At 42.8% G+C, this 15,858-nt stretch overlaps 2 protein-coding genes across 2 annotated transcripts in view; one reads left to right on the top strand and one right to left on the bottom strand.

Annotated features, from left to right (window-relative positions):
- The window catches only part of afap1l2 (actin filament associated protein 1-like 2), a 37,703-nt gene extending 33,808 nt beyond the window's left edge, over positions 1-3,895 (top strand). The window contains exons 14-19 of the mRNA XM_070851627.1: positions 1,206-1,451; positions 1,578-1,875; positions 2,344-2,517; positions 2,604-2,791; positions 2,939-3,142; positions 3,348-3,895. Of these exons, the coding sequence (XP_070707728.1) occupies positions 1,206-1,451; positions 1,578-1,875; positions 2,344-2,517; positions 2,604-2,791; positions 2,939-3,142; positions 3,348-3,374 (1,137 nt within the window). The 3' untranslated portion in view covers positions 3,375-3,895. The remainder of the gene's footprint in view (positions 1-1,205; positions 1,452-1,577; positions 1,876-2,343; positions 2,518-2,603; positions 2,792-2,938; positions 3,143-3,347) is intronic.
- Positions 3,896-4,680: 785 nt separating this feature from the next.
- Positions 4,681-14,933, bottom strand: vwa2 (von Willebrand factor A domain containing 2). The gene is made up of 13 exons (XM_070851628.1): positions 14,882-14,933; positions 12,128-12,202; positions 11,164-11,297; positions 10,340-10,449; positions 8,865-9,062; positions 8,628-8,761; positions 8,254-8,383; positions 7,430-7,485; positions 7,213-7,320; positions 6,504-7,082; positions 5,538-6,089; positions 5,214-5,336; positions 4,681-4,983 (listed from the first exon to the last, which is right to left on the bottom strand). The coding sequence occupies exons 1-13, from the start codon at positions 14,931-14,933 to the stop codon at positions 4,853-4,855; spliced, it is 2,382 nt and encodes a 793-aa protein (XP_070707729.1). The 3' UTR covers positions 4,681-4,852.
- Positions 14,934-15,858: the final 925 nt, after the last annotated feature.

The raw sequence follows: 15,858 nt of genomic DNA, 5'->3' as shown, positions 1-15,858 counted from the left end.
AGAGACACCTGATCATCTTCTAATATCAATACAGTATTCCTGACCATCTGTTTAGTTTGGAAAAATATTTTCTACTAGACGTTTATCACAGTGGACACGCTCAACTGGTGATGGGAATCAAATCTGATTATTTCTGTCATCCTTCTGGGAGAAATGTGGCTCATTAGTTTGGTTTGTAGAGTTTATTTTAGAAAACACTCTGCCAGAATTTACCACATTAAAAAAGGGAAAAAATGTTTGAAATAGATGATTAGATATGATTGTATTTATTTTTTATTCATTATCAGTTAATCTGCCATTTATTTTTTTCTGTGTCCAACCAACAGTCCAAAAGCAAAAAATAAAACTAAACGCTGGAACCAGTTCATTTTTGTATTAAAAATGACATAAATGCCAATCGATTAACAAAAAGTTGCAAATTAATTTTCCTGTCAGTCAACTCATCAAATAATCAATGACTGATTGTTTTCTGGTTGACTTTTCACATGAAGTCAGACCTGTTAAATCATGTTCAGAGGGGTCAGAAAAGAAGCAGGTTTTTATTTCAGTCAACTCTACAACTGGAACTCATGTTGATTTGGTGTAAAATCGCCTGCTCGTGAATTGTAATACATTGACTTCACTTTCATAGAAGTTTTCCATGTAAAGTGTATCATTGATTTTAAGTTGTTAAAGCTGAAAAAAAAACTGTTTAGTCAGCTCATGCCATGGCAGTGAACTTGAGTATACTTAACTCGAAATCATTAGGTTGACTATAAAGTCATGCTAATCATGCTGATGTCATCATGAGTCATGCTCAGTAAGCAGCACTCAATAAAAAAAACACCAGAAGCAAAAAAAGTTATCCTTATTTAGCCCAGGGGGGTCCAGGAGGCTCACGACTAGTAACACTAATGATGTATCAAGTCACATTTGTGATAGTTTAGAACACAATTTAACTTTAACTTGTGTCCACAAATACATTGCCTCAAAGCATGCTGGGATTGTTCCTTCTCACTCATATTTTTAAGTAAGGTTTCCTCACTTGAAAGTTTTCTTCTTACTTACTTCTTACAATTTATTAGTAAGACATGAATTAAGTAGTAACAGTTAGGGTGTGTAGTGTTTTTCTTTGTAACAGACAAACATTTCAGTTTTGTTTTTACATGGACTCACTTCATCTGGCCACTTTCCACCTCATAACTTCCTACGCTCGTGTAATACAGGATGCTGAAGAGAGTGGCCTGCCAGACAATGAGGACAACAACCCTCAGGAACAACATGAAACATGCACGCAGGACTCCAAGGACTCAGAGGGAACAGAACAGGACGCTGACAACAGGGTTTACCTGGACCTTGTCCCTGTGCGCTCCTTCCTCCATACGTCCTGTGGGGCTAAACCCCCCCCAGTCAAAGAACCTTCTGGACATTCCCCCGTCCCAGTAGAGGACCAATCATCTCAAATGAATGAGGTGAGTCAAAAGGATTTTAAAAAAATATCAATGTTATATTTCATGTATTTGGAGTGAATAGCTCTAAAACCCAAAAGATCACTGTGTACTGATGCGTGTAATTCTATACTTCATCCACTCATTCAGATAATTTCAGCTAACCGTACTGAGCCAGAGCCAACACCTGTGTTAAATGGAACAAGTTCAACATCTGCTACCAGCAAGCCAGAACAAGAGTGCCCCCTGACTCCCACTTCACCGCAGCCACAAACTCAACAAGTCAAGACCTCATCCCAAAGCCAGGAGACCCCCAAAAGGACCACCCTGGCCATCCCACAGGCCTTCAGCTCCTCCGGGGTACAAATCCAGAAAGGCCCAACATTTCAGACCGCCGCTGGGTTCCCTCACAGTCCTCAACCCCTGCGGCCCAAGGCCCACACCATAGGTGAGGACAGAAAAACAGGGACAATCGAGTTGCTGGGTCTTGTATTAAAAGAGACAAAAGTATCAACACTCAAAATGTCACTGTATTTCCAATGTTGCAAACATGTCAAACTCATTGGTATCACTATGAGCACTTCCACAAACACCTTTTTAAGATATGTGGAAAGTACGTTTTAAGCATTAAACACAAAACGGCCTTAAAAGAATGTGACTAGCTGTTGTGATTATTGTTCTCCTTAACACTGAGATCTAACTGGCTCCCTTTTTCTGTAATGTTACATCACCATGGCTCCCTCTAGTGAAAAGCTGCACCCTTTGCAGTCAGAGGCACAGCTTCATAGTGAAATTCAGATGGCTCTTACAATTGAAATTTGCTGTTTTATTTCTCTTTGCACTCTTGGCAAATGTCAAGATAAATGTTGGATACTGTTTTATCTGCTAAAATGTATATAATATTGTTAATTCCCAGGGTGTTCAGGTGCAGTCGAGGTGAAACTGGGCAAAAACCGCACGGAGGCAGACATGCGGCGCTACATCGATGAGCGCGATCGAATGGAGAAAGAGAGGGAGGAGGTGAGGAGCGCTCTGGCAAATCTGAAGAAGGAGAGGAGGGAAACCAAAGAGGAGATCAGCGCCTGCCAAGGTACACCCCCCTGACCTCCTGTGGCGTACTGCTGCTGTGATGACAACAGTGACCTGCTTGACTGACAAGCTGTGTGTTATCCTCAGATCCCAAGCAGCAGGCCTCATTAGAAGCCCTGTTGAAGCAGAAGGATGAGGCGTGTCGGGAGGCGGAGCGGCACAGGGTAGAGGTGGAGCTGCGATTGGTAGAAGTGAAGGAAAGTCTGAGGAAGGTGGAGTCGGGGCCTTTCACACTGGGAACTACACTGGACAGCAGCCTCCAGGACACACCCACGGTCAGTGCACTGACTTTGTTGGTGTAAATGTCAGAACACCGTCTGCAGAATCCATTAACACCAAGTACAAAGGCTTCGTCAGGGCATGGAGGATAAACACAGGAGATTAGCTTCAGTCCCTAACTGCCTCTCTCATTTTATCCTCAGCCTAGAGCAGCAACCGCACCTGCTCCCCAGACATCATCAACATCATCATTATCATCATCATCATCATCATCATCATCAGCAACCCAAACCTTCAACAGCAACGTCAGTGCAGACCCGGCCTCTCCAGTCAACTCTGCCTCTGCACTGAAGAACAGACCTGCCTCCATCATGGCCACCAAAGGCAAAGTCCTGCAGAAAGCTAAGGTGAGACTAAGGATTTACACACATGCCTCAGTGGAACAAGGTATTTGACTTATGTCTTGAAACATGGATCACAATTTAAGAGTTTAATTGATCAGATACCAAAGCTGCAAGACTAAAGTTCAATGCAGCACAAGAGTGTGTACTTCAGTAAGTAAAATTATGCTTGTCTTGTGCCAAAACACCTACATTTCATCCCTTTTTACAGGAGTGGGAGAAGAAATCCACCACCTAAAAGGAAATCTGAATGCTCTTTGACCTTTCAAATCCACAAGTTCCTGACAGTCAAGTCGGTTGTCCCACAACTGGCCCCGCTTTGGAGAGGAAGCGCAGAGTTAGCAGACCAGACACTTTAATCTTCATCCACCCATCTCTGGATCCTTCATCCTCATCAACTCCTAGCCATGACTGTAAAGAGCCAATCAGAGAGATGCACAAGCCATCCTTTCAGATATCACTGGATAATCTTAGTTTCAATGCCAAAAGGGAGGTGAGTGATGTAGTAGCATTTTGGCCAGTCTAACAATTGTTCCTGATAATGATGCACAGATGGGATGTTTCGATGTTGACAACAGCCAAACATTTGAAGGTGGAAACAGAAAAATATCCCTCTACAAAATTGGCCATTTTGTACAATCTAGATTGTAGCTTGGTTCATATATGCTGGTAGCCAAGATGTAAATATATTTACACCATTATTCAGCCTTTTGGCTTGTATTGCTAGCTAAAAATGCACTTTTTATTCAAATAAAAATGTACTGACAAAAATGCTGTCTGGAAATTTTTCTATAAAAATGTCTCTTTACGCCTTGTAACGTTACATGCATCTTCCCAGCTTGTCTGTTGAAAATGGACTTACGTCTCACTGTAGCAGTAATGCAAGTCAACACAGTCACTTCTCACTAATGAAGTAATAAAGCATTTATGAAGGCGAGTCGTTTGAACCTTTGAAAACATTTTCCAGACCTATTATCAAAGTGTTTCACATGGAATCATATAAATGAATAACCATTTCAAGTATCCCATTTTAGAGCTTGTTAGCTGTTGTACAAGTAGAATCATTCTACACTTTAAATACTTTAAACACTTTCTACTGATGCTGAAATGACAAATCATGGAATTTGGCCCATCACAAGTTTTTTTCCCTCTTTTCCTCAAAATTAAGTTTAGAAAAATACCAAGTAATGAAGTACATATATACATAAGTTTATGGGATAATTTTGGTCATCAGTGACATCTAAAAGATTTCAGTCAGCTGAGTGAATCTAAGAGGGCCCCATTGTAAAAAAAAAAACAACAAAAAAACATGCCAAAATATTGTACCGACACATAAAAACTGAGGATTTTTTGGCACAAATTTGATGTTTTTCTCTTGGGTGGAAGGAGGAAAGAAAGTTTTTGTGATTATACATTTAAAAAAATAACAAAATCATGACACAGATATACAATATAATATAAATGTTTACATATTTGAATAGACAAGGCAGCCATATTCAGACAATTACACAGTAGGCACAGTGATGGCTGACAAACTTAAGAACAAATGGACACCGCAGTATAGAAAGATAGCTTGAAGGCATCTATTGAAGTTGAGTGCAAGCTTAAATATTGAAACAGTAGCATTAGTTTTCCCTTTACTCCATTGTGTAGCTGCAAACATCTCTGGTACTCAAGTGTCCATAAGTGACCTGTTTCTGTGTGCGCATGGTCGCATCAGGCAGCATGTCTCCTGCGGTGCAGTTTGTAGTGATGCAGAAGCTCCTGGTGACTCTTCTTCTGCCTGCTCTTCTTCCTGAGACCAGCAGGCTTCGGGCGATCTCCTCTGGATGAAGGCCTGCTGCTTTCTGCGCAGAAACCACACAAGAAGTCCTGACTTATATACTGCAAGGACACTCACTCCAGTAGCCATTCAATGTCAATCACAAGCCACTCACACAATGAATGTATGAAAAGCTTTGACTGATAGATTTGACGGATAAGAAGAAAGGTTCTATAGGAAGGAATAAGGGCTGTGAAATTATCATAAAGGAAAAGAAATGCAGGATGGTGGAAACAAGACATTAAAGCCACTGACTTGTTTCACAGTGTGGTCCTTCATAGCCTTGGCACCGACAATGGAAGCTCCCTCCTGACAGGATGCAGGTCCCGTCATTCATACATGGGTTGGGCTTGCACAGGTTTACCGGCATTTTAGCCTCTAATTGTGAGAAATTGATCATAAAACATAAAACAGCTGGTTACCATAGCATAATGTTTGCAAATTCGTATTTGTACATCTACCTGAGCATTTTCTGTCTGTTTTTTCCTTTTCACAAACAATATGTTGCGGATCACGTTTTTGTTCTTAATCAAAACAAGCTGTCCTGAGAAGGTTTTAGGTATTTTCCTACATTCTCACCTGAGCACAGCATCTGCACCAGAACATCCTCGAAATACTTGAGATCCTCATAAGACGGCACAGAGATCATGTGCTCCTCTGAGCCAGCGATCTGCAGCAGCTTCTCTCTCTGTACATCTCCGATACCGATCACGAACAGCGACACTCCATTGTCTCTTATCTTTTGAGCTGGAACTGCAGCGTCATCCCCGCCTGAACCGTCCGTCACCACCACCACGGCCTTGTTGACCCCGGGCCGAGCGCCTTTGGACACCGTCAGGACATTGGAGTGGATGTGAAGTAAAGCTGCGCCGGTTGAGGCCACTCCACCCATGTAGCTGGCGTCATTTACAGCCTTTAGGATGGCAGAACCGGTCTCGTGGGTGTCCAGGTTGAAGATGGTGGTGGCTCTCCGACTGTAGGTCACAAGTGCCACCTGAGCCACGTCGCGGTTGATGTCGAACTGGACTGAGAGGCTGCGCACAAAGTCACGCAGGGTGCCAAAGTTATCACGGCCGACACCGCCTGAGGCATCCAGAGCAAACACCAGGTCCACTGCTTGGCCCAGACAACCTGAAAAACAAAAAATATATATAGAAAATATGATAATAAAAAATATAGAGACAATTCGTATTACTTGAAACACAATTTATTTTCCAGAGGGTTAATTAATCTACATGGTAGCCAGAACAGGGCCATTTTAAAGATTAGATATAATTTATTTCAGTTCTGCCTTCAGTTTTTCCCTCTCAAAATAAATGACCATAAAATAAGTAATATATTATAATATATTATATATCATAAGTATAATAAGTGTTATTCAGATTTAGAATGACTGGATCCTAATGGCAATTCGGATATTTTATTAGGTATTATGTATACATTTTGGTAACCAAAACTGAATGTAAACATAAGTTTTGGCTTGTTTGAGAAAACTCCACAGGGCTCCTTTAAGTAAAAGTGCTGTGTCGCTGTGCCAGTCAGTACCTTGTGTATCCACACTGCAGATCTTAGCCTTGAGTTCAGGGATCTTGGCACTGAACTCAGGTGTTGCGTAGGTGATGGTCCTCTGGGGATTTCCTGTGATATTATTCAGTTGTCCCTTTAAGAAGTCAGGTCCGACCCCTATCAGGAATATCTCTCTGTCTCGTGCATATTTAGAGGGCTCCACCACCTCGTCAACAGAGGGCGTGGCGGTGAGCAGCACCACCACGCGGGGCAGATCATCCGAGACGTCAGCAAAGACCGGCATGCTCACGAAGCCGTGACGTGTGACGTAGCGGAGCGCCTGGCCCGCCTGGGTCTCGCCGCCGATTGGTTGAAGTGCCTCCACAGCCTTAAGCAGACCTCTCAGGTCCCCTTTGAACTTGCCCACCTGGGCCTCGACTCTGGTCTCTCCACCAAACACCGCCAGGCCAACTTTACTGGGGCTGTCCGACCCGATCACAGTCTGCAGGAAGCGCTTCAAGAAGGACTTGAGGCGGAGGAAGCCTTCCAGTGTGAGCGTGGCAGAGCCCTCTACCAGGAACAGCAAGTCTACAGAGCAGTCCAGGGATAATGCAGGAGCTGAGGAGGGATGGAGGGTCAAGTTAGGTCATGCTTTATAGTCTTAAGATTAGACATCACCTAAATGAGATGGAGTGCAGTCAGTGGAGTGATGCTAATATCTCAGCAAGACTACAGACAGTGTACAGACCACAGTGTGGGTCTCCTCCATAGCCAGGTGGACATACGCAGCGGTAACCCTCTGGACCTTCTGACACACATGTTCCACCATTCAAACAGGGCTGAGAGTCACAGGGATCTGCAGTGTAGTGGAGAGCGAGCGAGAGTGTCAGGAAGTACACAAACAGGCACACACGCAAATACACATCATCCGAGAGAGAAAGAAAGAGAAATGACAGTGTTGTTACCTGGACAGATGGTCCGATGGCAGACTGTCTGGTGCCTCTTGTACACCTTGTTGTACCTTCAACACAAAATTCACTTGTTTTGTTAGCTTGAAAAGCATATTTAGCAATATTTACTTTTTCTCTCTCAAGTAAAAGCAATTTTCCATTTTCAAATTGATGACGTTTTGGCATTACTGTGACATGATTACAAACAATGAGCTTTTCCCATTTTGTGCTGTTGTGTAAATTTAGGTTTTGTAAAAAAAAAACAAAAAAAAAAAACAACAACAACAAAAACAACATGGCGGTTAAGTGCACTCAGGAGAAATACGACAACTAGAAGATCAAATGAAAAGCTGTGATGGCTTCTGTGGGGCTAAACTTTGCCTTTGGCGTTTTCACTGTGGTGAAGTTGCAATGTGGTGTGAAATTAATTCTGTCAAAGGCCAGTTTATTTTACTCTGGGAGGGTCTGACAGAATTACACTTCCTTGTTTTTATTAACACCCTCACACTGACACAGCACATTAACATGTGGGAGTTTCCCTGCTTAACAACCAGTCTTGTGGTTCGCTGAACAATGAAAGATATGTGTTGCATATTTGGTTCAATTTCACAGATTTGTTTTCTCCACCCCGGTCTGACCCAGAATGACTGCCATGACTGTCACTGCGGTGCGTCTATCATTACTATATATATATATATATATATATGTATGGCTATTAAAATGGTGCTTCCAGTTTCAGTCAATCGGGGGTTTTCTCTGCATGTTTACTGCACACTTTGACTTCAGGTGAGGAAGACAACAAGAACATCTGCATTATTCATTCATTCACATACACTTGCCTGTAGAATGGACAGAGAGACGTGTATGCAGAGTACCCCTTGGAGCCTTTCCAACACATGAAATTCCCCTGCAGCTCTTTCACTGTCTCCAGTGTCTTCCTCTCACAGGGAAACACCTCCACCTGACAGCCTGGGGGACGAGACGGGAGGATTGGTGAGGGAAAGGGTGTTAGCGAGGGAAGGGGGTAAGTGGGGAAGGAGTTGGAAAGAGCAACACAAAAGAAGAGAGTTAGAGCGGGAGGCGGGGAAGGATGCAACTAAAATGAGTTCCTCATTGTGACACCAAACTAATAATCTAACAAGTGGATGTAAGTGGTAAATTAGCGTGTGCAGCGGTCATAACCGCCTCCAGTGAAAAAGTCGAGGAATCCAACCTGCGGGTGTGGCATTGCAGACAGAGAAGGTGGTCAGTGTGGTGTACAGGCCATTAACGGCATCGTAGAAATGCTCGGCGAAGAAGACGTGGCTCTCCATCGGCTCGCTGGCCAAAGCATGTAGCTCCTCCCACCTGGGAAGCAAAACCTTTTTCAGAGACTGCATTGCAAACAAAATAAAGCAGTTTAATGGGTTGTTACAAGCAATGATCACCGTTGTCCAACCATCCATCATACCTGGGGTAGCGGAGCCCCACGGCGAACAAGACCACCCCCGTCTCTTTGAGCTGTGCAGCCGCCTGCACCGCGTTGCCCTGAGACCTCCCATCTGACAAGAGGATGGCGATCTGGGCCGCAGTGGAGGAGTTACGGCCGCCTGGGAAACCCTTCCTCAGCACGTACTTTAGAGCCAGGCCTGTCTGGGTGCTGCCTCCCCTGGGAGGTCAGAGTTTGAAATAGTGTGGTTTTTATGTAATTGTTTTAGCAATATTGAAACTGTTACAGAACAATCACAGTGTGTACTGCATGCTTCTGCCAAAGTAAACCACAGATCAATTTTAGGTGGATTCTTCTTTTAGCTCTTGAACTTGGACTGACTGGACTACGTGGAATTGTGAGTGTTGCCTAAATTTCATCACCCCAGGGCTCAAGAAACCTATTTAAACCCTTTTATATATTTTCAAAAAGACATAAATGTCAGCCTCTTTCAGTCCTCCCACTAGACACAAAGAAACATGTTCAAAAAGCTTCATAGTTGTCAGGAGAAAAGACTCCTGAAACAAGATCGGTGACATACGGTGAAGGTGTTGATGGATAGATGGATATTATCTTTCCCATTTTTTTTTCCAGCCATAAGAGCAATGCTCTGTTTGCCTGGAGCGCTGAAACTACAAGACAATATGACAAAAACCACAAAGGCCTCCAGGCGTGAATTTTAGGTCTTAGCTCCCTGGCACAGATATATGTCAACAACTAATCTCCTGCACTGCTGTCAGAAATGTGCATTCAATTTATTCATAAAATAATTCAAAACAATGCATTACCAATAATGCACAAATAAACATCAACCGACATTTGTGTACTGCCGCACTTGAATTCTCTAAGGTCTTAATTTGATTTTAGACGATGTGACAGCCAATAAGTTCAAAACACGGGTAGCCATTTCCAACCAGATGGCAAAGCCAAAATCTTACTTGCATGCTGTGAACACTACACACACACACTTGGCCAAATTACCCTCCTCTTTCTCGGCTTATGCACTTATCCAATATCCAGTGACCACCTGTGGTGCGCCCCTCTAATCTGAAATTAATTTGTTTTCCTTTGCAGGGAGCATTTGTATGACTTAGCCTCTGACTATGAGTGCATGTGTGTTTTAGGTTTAACTCAAACCAGCCATGTAACCTGTAAGACACATAAATACGCCTTTGTCAATTTGATTAACTCTCTGTTTTGCCATTATTGCAAACTCATTCAAGCTGGCTATGCTTCTGAAACCACTCTTGAGAATTGTGAGAGCTGTGCATTTACAGAGTATGCATGAATATTAATAGGGAAATGGCTGTGATTTCTATTGAACCCAATTCTCTCTCTCTCTCTGGACTGGTAAGAACTACTGCCATCCTATTATCCACAACAAATCACACAACAACAAAGTGTTTTGTGCCCCAAAACCTTGTTTGCTGGAGAGTAAAATGAAAGCAGAAGCACACCTGTAAGAAACCTTCTTCATGTGCCTTCTTAGCCCTTCTTTGGTGGTGTGTGCGTCCAGAGTGAACTCCAGCCGAGGAGTGGAACCAAACTGAATCAAGCCGACTCGTACCTGTACATGGATGGAACGCCACACAGTTTAAGATTACGGCAAAGCCACGGGTGTGCCACAGGGTTTGTTTGTTCCACCCTCAGAGGCAGCTGGCACACTCAAAAATCTAATGGAAAATAATTAGTTTTAGTTTACTAAAAGGTTTTGTTCTACAGTATGGAGGTTACTGGATGGTTATATTTAGAGTTACTTAATGAATTAGGAGATCCTGGAGCACAGGGTGCTGTTGACACGGGCCAGTGGGAGAGAAAAAGTAAAAAGTGTAAAAAATCCACAGAGCTTGGAGCACATTGGACACCTATCTGCTGCTTTTACAAACAAACAAAACTAAACTAAGCTGTCCTAAAAAAAAAAAAAAAGCATTATTTACTGACCTGTATTATTCGGGGAATTCACAAAAATCGCTTAATATCAGCAGGGTAGAAACAGTTTACATTTTATATTTCTCTTGCACAAACAAATGTGCAGGTAAATAGTATGTGCTAACCAGAACAAATCAAATGAGTGGAGTAGCTGAATCCCGCACTTATTCAAACGGAGTGGAGGTGGATCTGTTCAACTCACAGAAAACACACAATGCTGCTCTGGTTTTCCGTGAGCACAGAACCGCATCCTGCTCTCTATCTGATGTGTTAATTTTACTCAGGAGTTATTTATTAACATCCCTAAGAGGGAGAGAAACAGAACTAAAACAAAAATAGAAAGAAAACAAACCTTGTCTGCTCCAATGTCTAGAGCCTCACAGAGTTTGATTGCGTAGTGTTTGGACCTCTCAAAGCTGCCCTTCCCCATGCTGTAAGAACCATCCATGAGGAAGAGGATATCCATGGCTGCTGAGCACTGCATCACTTCCAATGAAAACACGCACACAGAGCTAAACACATTTGATATGCGGATAAAGATGCGGGTCCAAACTCATTCATTTTCATCAGCATTCAGCATTTCCTGGAAAAGACTTCCTATTCTATTGTTGTATGTGGGCAATATGGGATTAATGTGGCGATGAAATGGGCTGTACCAGATGAAAATAACACCCTGACTTAATGAGAAAAACAGCTCAGCATGCCAGAGCTCCGCTTTCTTTTCCCAGGACAGCACTCACAAAACCATTACCAGGCAAAAACTCCTTTTCTCTCTCCCAAGCATGTTTGTACTTGACAGTGGCATAAATAATGAGCAGTGTTGCTGTCATGTTAGAATGTGCACCTGATCACATTAGAGACAGTGTGCCGTCTGTCTGTCAGTCAGTCAGTCAGTCAGTCAGTCAGTCAGTCCGCTTGTGGGAAAGTCACCTTTCTCCTGTGGCCCAAACTCTGGGCTAATAAGGCCACCCACCATCTTAAAGGATTCTTCCAAACTTTCACTCAAGCCTCACCGGCACATTTACGGACGGTTTTACAGTTACGCTGTTGATGCACTCATGTCAGAGCCGTTCTCTGTCAGCGCGCCTTCCACCACCACTACGGTCTCCATCTCATGTGCTGAGATTTTGGTATTTTTTGATTTAAGCAACACTTCTTCACGTATGTGTCCTCAACAGAAATCCTCATTAATGCTCAGGTACCGTTGGAGCTCCTTTAAAGGGCGGAGGCTCTTCTACAAATCTAACTGAATAACCTTTTGCTATAAATGAGTAATTCCCTGATTTAAGTGTCTCTGACTGAGCTGTGGTACTCACTTTCTCCAGCAGAGTTGATTTTTACGATGTTTTCATGGCTGGTTTGGATCTCCTGCACTGAGGTGCCCTGCTGGACTGCGAGGATCAAACACCACAGAGGTCAGTCAAACATCCACACATGCATGCATGGTGACAATGTATAATATTCAAATACAGTAGGTCATTACACAATGTTTCACGGGTGATTGAATTTACAATGAAGAATTATTACACACAAAGTTGGTTTGTAAATGTGTCTATGCTACCTGTGCTCTCATTTAATATGTCAAAACAGTGGTTTCAACATGAGCTTTATAAAATCCACGATGTTCTCTCATCTTTGTTTTTTTCTTGTAAATTAAAATTAAAATTCAGCAAATGATCCCACTAATATGTAAACCTCAATTCTTTTCTGTGATAACTGTATCTGCTTAGAGCTTAGTGTGTAATTCATCTACCATCATTAGAGCCTTCAGAAAAGTAAAATATAACTGAACAGTATTGGCTTCTGTCCCTGAAGCCAATACAGTTCACTCCCACCTGACCCCTTCTGTGATGGATAATTAAGTATGACAAGTGAAGAAAACCATTCTTTTCACTCCATTAATTGAAAGGACGTTGCTCTATTCAGGCACACGTACAGCACAGAGGAGAGAGGGAGGGCCGTGTCATTTCCTGTTCAGAAACCCATGTGAACATGCCTTGTCGTCCCTGGTAACCCAGAGGGGTCAGAGAAGCATTTGTCCAGCACAGAGACAAAGGGCTTGAGTGATCTTACAGACATGCATCTCCACATATTAAACAGATTCCACTCTCTGAATGGCACAGTCTCTCTCTCTTCAGTCAGAATGCAGGAGTCGTTAGTTTGTTCTCGGCGGGCCGAGCTGTAACACTTCGGGCTGTCCTCCTCGTGTTGATTTAGTGCCTGCTAATCAGCTGAAATAGGCGATTGCGTCTTTTTGTGACTTCTGCATGTCAAGAGAGCAATAGAACAAAGAAGGGCAGAAACATCAAAGAAATGTGCAAAAGTTCAACAGAAATTTGGACGCGTTTACATCCGACAATTTAATGTTAACACTGCCTTTGTCCTCCAGCTCTCTCCAGTCTGTTTGTTGCTGCAGCTGTCCAGAGGGGGGTCAGGAAGGGAAAATAGGTATAGGCCTAGGTTGACATTAATGTCTTTTTCTCTCTTTTGAATGTAACTCATTTTATGAGTAACAAAAATGACAGTAAAAAAAGTCATAAAAAGATAAATAGTAATTTTATTTTTATTATTATTTTTTTTATTTTTTCTATTGTATGATGCAATAATAAATAATAACAATAAAAGCAATTAATTAGTTTAATGCTAAAATATGACGTAAACTTGTTGAAAAAGTAGAGCCATTGACTTCACATCTCTCTTTAAATAAATCCCTCTAGAAAGTCTTCCATAGTCAGTTAATTGGAGGAACAGAGCAAAGCGGGTGAGGCCAGGGCACATTAAAGTGTAAAATCCAAATGGACATCGTGCATCATTTAAGAAAAGTACCACCTGCACCACCACAAAGCCTCAGCTCCCACCTTTTCTCAATCCTGACCCTTTCATCTACCCCTAATTCCAGTGTCAGTCCAGCCCCAAAGCCCTCCTGACAGTGAAAGTTTCGGGTCTTGGCAAGCTGCTTTCTCATGGTCAGTGGGGCCCCGCTGCTCCGAACAATAAGTCTCTATTCAGCCAAGTGCCTCAAGCAAAATGACTGTGTACCTTTAATGTCTAGTTGGCTTAATTCCCACCATAGTCTGGGAGAAATAAGGAAAATTCCCTTGAAATCAGACATTAAAACTAGGATCAGCTTCTGCCTATCTGGGAAATTTAATTTGACAGGCTGGATTACATGGAGTCGATGGAGCACTGCAACATGTTATCTGTGTTGTCAGCAGCGGAGAAAAAGGGGGAGGGCGGCGTCTTGACAACGCGAGGCAGTCTGGTTTGCTCAAGTTCAAAGTGTTAAAATGGCCACTAATAAATACTTCAGATGGAGCTGAAGCTGTCATTTTTGAAAACAACTCAAAGAGTATATTGCCCCACAACTCCCGCCTCTTCCCTCAGGCAAATTCCGACACTCTCCGGTCCGAGAGAGAATGGCCGAGGATGCGTTATAAAAACGATGCAAAATTTGACTTGCCTGGAAACAAGGAACAGGAGGCAGGAAATCACTTTGAGGAGAGGATAATGGGAATTCCTCTGCACCAGAGACTTGACAGGTTAAAGTAGTAAAATATCTTGTAAAGAGTCTCAGGTTGACTAGAGGAGCTTCAGTCAAGCATCATACATTTTCCACTGTGCAGTGCACAGACTTACATCTACAATATGCTCACAAATGCTGGCAGACTGAACATTTTCATCACTGCATTTGCAAGGATATTCCACTGACTACATTCTCTCTCTGCAAAAACGTATACACATCAACATACACTTTGTCTCATATCAACGTTCATCTCAGCGTTACACTACATCCTGAAACAGCTCATATTAAAGTGCTGGGTTCATAAACACAACCTAGCGCCCTTGGACAAGAGCCAGTCTGGCTTTTCCCACCTGTTTCCAGTCTTTATGCTAAGGCTGATTTTTAAGTGCTCATTAGTAATGATGTGGGTACATGGAAAAAAAAAAAAAAATTCCAAAACAATACTCAGAACAGTCCTTGATCTAAAGGCTCTGAATACCAGAGAGGCACAGAAGGCACTCCTCAAGTGAAACTGAATGCAAAACAGTAATAAAATCAATCAACCGACCTTGAAGAACCAGCAGCGTTAAGAGGAGGGCGAGATGGATATCAGGGTTCATGTTGAGACACCTGGAATGATAAGCAAAGGTGCACACTTAGCAAAGCAAGGGAACAAAATACAACAAAGAGCAGAGGAGAGGTGGGAGAGTTAAGTGTTAGAGAAAAATGTGAGACAGGAGGGTGCAGTCGTTGCCAACCTTCGGACCCCTTAAAATGAAGCGAAATATTGCTTGTAATGCCGTATCAGAGGCCATGGCGTCAGTGTGGACATGAGAGTACTTAATCATGTACCGTTTCATTTGAAGGCCTCAAGGGGTGAATATATCCAATAGTTCACGTGGAAAAAAGCAAAGATTATAGAGAAGTTGGATGAAATAAACAGAGTTTTATTTTTTCTTTCTTATCCCTTTAATCATCTTGTGACCCTTCCAGTGCATCTTGGTACCCGTTAGGAGTCCTGACCCCTATGTTGGGAAACATGGACAAATGTGCAGGAGCCAAGAAGTTTGACATACTACTTTGTTTTCACCTTGAATGTTTGTCTTTTTATTATTTCCACAGGAAGGCTTTTGACAGGAATGAAAAATGTGGCTCACAATCTGGAAGGGTAAAAGCTAAAAGCACAGGGGAGAGGTGGAGTCCAGTGTAACCTGAGCGAACAGTTAATGATGGGCGTTAGCCGCAGGCCACATTAACCTCTTGATCAGGTAAGTCTAGTGGTGAGGTAGCACCCCTGCCTCACCCTTACCTGCTTGTCATAGCTAGTTGTGGTTCAAGCCCCGACCTTTCACAGAAACTCCATGTCTGTTGATGACAACTTGGCCCACTGACGTGTGCTACAACACGCTTCACTGTACAGAGCTGCCCACACACGACTAACTTCAGACCAGTGTGCAGGATCATGTGTATGCAATGAGGGCTGTAAAAATGTGATTGTACATCCTTTATGTGGGATCATCAGTGTGTTCACCCGGCAGGTGGGCT

This window comes from Pempheris klunzingeri, chromosome 20 (assembly GCF_042242105.1).
Source record: "Pempheris klunzingeri isolate RE-2024b chromosome 20, fPemKlu1.hap1, whole genome shotgun sequence".
Taxonomy (NCBI): Eukaryota; Metazoa; Chordata; class Actinopteri; order Acropomatiformes; family Pempheridae; genus Pempheris; species Pempheris klunzingeri.
Note: the sequence above shows the minus strand (reverse complement) of the source record. Positions and strands in the feature narration are given on the sequence as shown.